Consider the following 6,168-nt stretch of genomic DNA (forward strand, 5'->3'; position numbering starts at 1 on the left):
TGGTTTCCGTAGTTGTAAATGGCAATTTACTATCTGACAAAAGAGTAGACATGTATTCTGCGGTTGACAGAGGCATATTTTGCCCTTCAGTAACCCAAGGTACCATAACTTCGCTCCCACTGAACTCAATATCCATATTCAGTGTGTCTTTTAATGAATCAGTTGAAGCTGTTGAATGCTTGGACATATTATTGGAATTAATTGAATTGTTGTTAATTGAGGTAGCGCCACTCTCATATGACTGCTGTTGTGATGGGGCCTCAGACACTGTTGTCTGTTCATGAGTGTGTGTCTCTTGTAATTCAGAAGCTGTGTATGAGGGCCTAGCAGAATGATAGGTCAAAGCCTGATTCGTGGTTAGCGTACTGGAATCTCCCCTGAACGTGTATCCCCTTGACCTCACAGCGTCCTCTAGCGTGTTAGAGTCCATTACATTGATTATGTCTCCATATCTCTCCGAGTGGCTGGAGACCGAAGGGGCTACAGATGAGCGAGACTTCCTCCCGCTCTCTCTCGTCTCCGTGCGGGAGCTGTGAACAGGCGAAGTTACGTAAGCGGGCCCGGCTAAGCCGGAGCCAGACTGAGAACTGTTCGCCATCATCGCCTGCGTCGTCTCCCCGGCGACGGCAGCAGTGGCGCCAGCGACACTCCCGACCCGCTCTCGACTCCATTCCTCCGCAGACGAAGAGGAGGAGGAGGAGGAGGAGACGACGAGACTTGTAAATGTTTGCGCCGCCTTGCTGGGAGCGCGTGATGGGAGCAAAGGGAAAGGGGAAAAACGAGTGGGCCCCTCGGTGGTGTCTGCGGGGGGAGGCCTTGTCACATGCAGTGATGGCAATTTGGCTGAGGCCCTCGCTGAGGGATCCCTTTCGTAACTCGCAGAGACAGTGGTGCTGTCGGGGCGCGAGGAGCCCTCTGATCTTCCGAGGAGCGCCGCGAGGGAGAGCATCTCAGGATAGCTCCTCGTCCACAACGGCTGTCTAGACTGTCCCGGGCTTCGTGGTGTGTGATTTGAAGACTCGCTCGCTTCTCTGACTGCGCTGCCGAGCACACCGTGATTTGACGCTGTGCCCGGCTCCGCCGCGGGGCTGCGCGGGGGTAGTTTCGGCGCGGAGCTCGTTAAGCGGGCGGATGATCTCGGGATCTCTGCTGGAGTCCACACCACGCCTCTGATATCAGCAGTCTCTGTGTGACGGCTATCAGAATTCAGCTGCGCTGTTAACAGCGCGGGACTGACCAGCTCTGACAGAGTGACAGCTCCCAGGGAGAGTCCAGAGGGATGACTCATTCTGCTGGCCGAGCCTCCTGTCGTGGCAGTGGCCGGCGGGTGGGACAATGTCCCAGGGGGACCAGCTGGCACGTCGGCTGCAGGGGGGACATGACTGCGGTTGACTAATAAGGGCAAGGTCAGATCCTGAGGTTGTGATGAAGAGGCCTGGTCGTCTAAAGCGCGGATGCGATCGTGAGTGGAGGGCGAGAGGAGTGACACTAATGTGGACGCGGAGGTCAGAGGGGAGGTCACTGAGGTCAAGTGAGAGTTAAGAGTTGACCCAATCTCTGTCGCCGGATAGTAAGTGAGAGCAATGACACTGTAGGTTTGAGGGCTGGTTTGCCCTAGTGGACTGGGGGTAAATACTTCCTCAATAGCCCCACTGCCACCACCATGATTACTGATGGAACTTGGGTCTGAGCTAGGGGCTCTTTCACCTGAAGGAAGTATGAAGCCTGGAGGCGAGACACTCTCCACAGAATCTGTCAGTGTAGGCTGCTCTGTTCCGAGCACTTCCCTGACCGTGTCTGATCTCATACTGGAAGAACTAGATGGAGATGTAGCCATCATCACTGCAGCATTCCCTGCTGCATTAGTAGAGACAGCTGTTGTGTCAAAGGCAGCGACTGTTATTGCCCCCTTGTAACTGTTAGACAGCACCTCATCACCAGCCCCTGTGGTGTGGAATAAATTAATATCAGACGCTGAGAGGTGTGTGATTTGTCTGTTTATTGTTAGTTTTTTTCCCACACTGGATGATGAATATGTAAATAAAGCGTCACCATATGTTTTTATACGAGTCTGACCGCCGGTTGATTGCTGGACATGTGGCGGTGTGTTTAGGGCTGAAGCCACAGCTTTAACAGGACCTGCTGTTGGCTCTGTGCCATTACTGCCCAATACCCCACTGGCCTTCGCTGAGAAAGTCAAAGGATCTTTTACTGTTACTGGCCTACGTTTCTCTTGGGTCAGTTCTACATTTGAAGACCAAACTACGGGAGGAAGAGCAGTGACTCGCCCTGCTGCTGTCTTGTAAGTGTCAGATGCTGCAACGTGTGCAGCTCTTGCAGGGCTGGAACTAAGTGTTGAAGCATCAGCATGCACAGAGGAGATCTGACTGGCTGCTGTTGGCTGATCAAGGGGTTCGGAATCAAAGATGGAATATCCGGTACGTTGAGCTGGACCCGTCAAGAGCTTTGCGCTAGTGTTGTCAAGCAATTCAGACTGGTGAGCTGAAGGCACAAGTAGCGTTGAAGGAGTAGTGTGCATTGCAGTAGACATTTCAGATGGTACCTGCACCTCATTAGCAAGTTCTGTGTCATTTATTTCCCTTGATGGGTCATAATTGTCCCTTTCTGAACTGGAATTAACTAACGCTGTGTACAACGAGGAAACAGGCTGCTCGTTGGCGACTCCTCTTTGGGGAGAGGTACTCACAGGCACATTAACCCTTCTGCTGGTTCTCACTACAGCGTGCGGGGTGTTTGCCACGGAGTGGGAGAGACGAGATGTCGAGGCTGTTTCTGCGCTCAGCCTCACTGCTCTGACGTCAGCGCTTGCGTCAGAGGAGCGACGCGTAATGGAGTGGAGCGTGGGCCGAGGAGGAGGAGGAGGAGGAGGAGGAGGAAGAGGAGGAGGAGGAGAAACTAATGGGAGGAAATGGGCACGCGCTGGTGTGCTTGACACCGGGAGTGATGGGCTCGGAGCGTCCTCTGATGGCGGTGATTGCGCTAATGGTGGTAATGATGGTGACGGCTGTAATGACCGTAATGACTGGAGGGACGGAAAGTGTGACTGTGTCACGGGCGCGCTGGCACCCAACACAATGCCCGAGGATGGGGTTATGGAATGAGGCGCGGGTGTCGACTGGGCTGGGGGCATGCTGCCCTGTCGCATGCTGAGGGTGGAGGTCAAACCTGAACCGAAGGAGTAGTTGCCCATCGGCCCCAGGATCGAAGAAGAGGAGGAGGAGGAGGAGGAGGAAGAAGAAGAGGTGAAGGATGGCTCAGCTCGTTCGATCAAGTCGTCGGTGCGCCAGTGGATGGTCCGGTTCCCAGCCCTGCCGAAGTTCCCTGCCGGGGGCCCTCTGGGCTGGATGAGGTTCTGGGGCCGCCGGGCCGTGCTGGCCAGCAGCGTCAGGATGGACGAGAACGCCGGCTGCTCCCGCGCGCTCGCCAGAGGACTCGAGCCGTCCGACTGGACGACGGAGAGCGTGTCCTCCTCTAGCATCATGAAGCCGGCCAGCAGGTGAGAGGGCGTTGCCACGGTGACTGGATCCTGAGGCGAGGCCGAAGACCCCGATGTCTCATAATTGGAGTCATCTGAAAGCAGAAGGAGGAAGAGGACAGGAGGTTATTTTATGGTCGCGCTATTTAGGCAGACGGCTAATCTTTGCGTCTAAAAAAAAAACCTATGGCCAATTCAAGCCGCAATTTTCAATCTCAATGCTCAGCTTCATTGAGCAGAGAAAGGCAATCACAATAACAGGCCGCCCAGAAGCAGTTGAAAATGCTAGCAGTTTTCTTTCCCCTCTTTCCCTCTCATCAATGGAAATGCTGATGCCTTCACCAAACTGCAGAGGGAGAAAAGATAGAGAGACACTGCTGTTGTTATGTAAGGACATTCAAGGTGTACTCGGGGGTAGAATTTCACTGAGTCGCTGAGTTACTGAAAATGAAAATTCCATCGTTTTTTTTTTTTTGACAAAGCCTGATAAACAGTCTACCCAAATGGAAACAGATTTGTGTAATGATTGGTTTTGTTTCCGGGCCCATGATTCATCTCACCTGAACAATGACAACGACAACAATGACTCAATTTCAATATGCTCGTCACTAATTTGCCTTAACAAGGAACACTTCTCACAGTGTGGTCCTCTCGCAATGAAATTCAATGGCACTGATTTGCATAACACAATTCACCAGATGCTCCTAGATCTTGTAGAATGGCATTTTAAATGGCAATCATCTTTAAATCTCATCCGGCTAAGACTGGTATCATCTCCGTTTCTGCTTCTATCAAATCCTAATGTCACCTTCAGGGAGAGAGAGAGGGAAAGGGGGGTGAGAGAGAGAGAGAGAGAGAGAGAGAGAGTGAGAGAGAGAGAATGCAGCTCTTGTGTATCACATTTCTTTGTCTGGTGCCTGAGGTTGACTTGCAGAGTTTGCAGCCTGCCACTGTCGGATGGTTGTCAATGGCTTGGCGCGCGTCCACGCGCTGCTCTGCCACCTCTGCACTCTTACCAGTCGCGGCACGTTTCCCCCCCCTGACATCCTCAACACCTCCATCTGGGGGATTCTTTTTACTCGTTTATAAAAATGTGCAAGCCTGTCACACAATCCGCTCGCTCGCGTGTGCTTGTGTGTTTTTTCGCGGGCCGCTATAAGGGCGCACTCAGCTAACCTCCGGCGCACTCGCAGTTTATCACAGTGGCTCCAGCCTGACACCAGTATTTACACAGGGCAACAGTCTGCTGACCGCACACTTTTTCTCCGTGTTTGATGGAACTCATGATGTAATATATTACAAGATACAAGATGTACTCTAACATGGAGCAATATTTGAGCTGGCAGTATATACGAGTCACAAACTCAAAGGATGACAGATGCAATTTGCCTATTAAAACGGTGTCTATATTCCTTTCATGTCCTGCGCTAGGAAACACAGTCACGTGACTAGCCTTCACAGAGCTCTGAAACACTTCCATCACACCGTGCAGATTAATTCTGATGTAAATGCAAATGTAATATTCTACTACAGTACCAGGCTCTCTTCCACACCTAATGCTAAAATATACATTACTGGGAGATGTCATCTTATTCAATCTTTCAAAGGATGACATTAAGTGGACCCTCTTTCTCTCTCTGTCTCTTTCTCCCTCTCTCTTGCTCTCTCTCCCTCTCTCCCTCTCTGTAGCGACCATGACGACACAGCAAACTTCATGGCGACTGGGTGCTTGTCCAGACCTGTGGACACCGGGTCCCCCCGCCGATGGCCACCTGTTCTAACAGGGGGGAGCATATGGAACTCCCCACCTCAGCCCCCCCAGCAGGACAGGGCGGAGATGAGGGGGAGCAGGAGATGAAAGAGGGCAGAGGTGATGGAGGAGGAGGAAGGGCACGAGAGAAACAAAAGAGGAAGAGGAAGAGAGAAAATAAAATGGATAGATAGAATGATAAATGAAGGGAGCAGGGGGAGCTATTGAAAGAGGTAGAGACTGGAGATGAAAGGCCATAATAGATTGCAGGTGATAGGGGAAGGGAGACAATATAAAGGGAGAGGAGAGCGGAGGCGGTGCCAATTGTGTAAGGTCCAACCACCTGTCAATAATAATCCTGCTCAGAAAATATGAGCTGTGGTGGTATCCGGAGTCTCTCTCTCTCTCTCTCTCTCTCTCTCTCTCTCTCTGTCTCTCTCTCTCTCTTTCTTTCAGTCTCTCCTCTCTCTCTCTCTCCTCCCTCTTCCTCTCTCAGTCTCTGTCCCTCTCTCCCTCTCTCTCTCTCCTCAACCTAAGCCATTCACTCGCTCCCATTGAGCAGGGTGGACTTCCTCTCTGTGCCTCTATTCATAGCTCCCATCTGTGTCCATTTGGACCTGGAGCATAATGAGCCCCTGAATGCCATAGCAGTAGCATGCAGCAGAAGACTGCATATCGCTTTAGCCCTAATGCAGGGAAGGGAAACATCAGGATAATCACTATTACACTAATGACGTCTAGTACCGTCCACACTGCTGATGGTCACTACCACCACATGTGCTCTCTCAATACCCGCGACGCCCAACGATCTGTGAACAAGAGTTACATTTGATGCTGATCAAAGTCTGAGTAATTGCAGAGAAGCACTATGGTGGCGGACTTATCATGCTGCTGTGAGGAAAGAAGCTTAAAGGATATAAAT

General features: G+C 51.7%; 1 protein-coding gene across 1 annotated transcript; it reads right to left on the reverse strand.

The window, feature by feature from the left end:
* Positions 1-597: 597 nt before the first annotated feature.
* Positions 598-4,781, reverse strand: LOC134095280 (mucin-5AC-like). The gene is made up of 4 exons (XM_062548731.1): positions 4,673-4,781; positions 3,088-3,591; positions 1,054-1,488; positions 598-740 (listed from the first exon to the last, which is right to left on the reverse strand). The coding sequence occupies exons 1-4, from the start codon at positions 4,779-4,781 to the stop codon at positions 598-600; spliced, it is 1,191 nt and encodes a 396-aa protein (XP_062404715.1).
* Between the last annotated feature and the right edge of the window lie 1,387 nt (positions 4,782-6,168).

The sequence above is a fragment of the Sardina pilchardus genome, chromosome 11 (assembly GCF_963854185.1).
Source record: "Sardina pilchardus chromosome 11, fSarPil1.1, whole genome shotgun sequence".
In the NCBI taxonomy this organism is placed as follows: Eukaryota; Metazoa; Chordata; class Actinopteri; order Clupeiformes; family Clupeidae; genus Sardina; species Sardina pilchardus.

Coding starts and splice junctions, on each gene's coding strand:
- LOC134095280 (XM_062548731.1), bottom strand. CDS start 4,781: ATGAGTTCCATCAAACACGGAGAAAAAGTGTGCGGTCAGCAGACTGTT. Junction 3,592..4,672: donor AAACTGCGAGTGCGCCGGAG/GTTAGCTGAGTG, acceptor TTCTGCTTTCAG/ATGACTCCAATTATGAGACA. Junction 741..1,053: donor GGGCACAGCGTCAAATCACG/GTGTGCTCGGCA, acceptor ACGCGCTCCCAG/CAAGGCGGCGCAAACATTTA.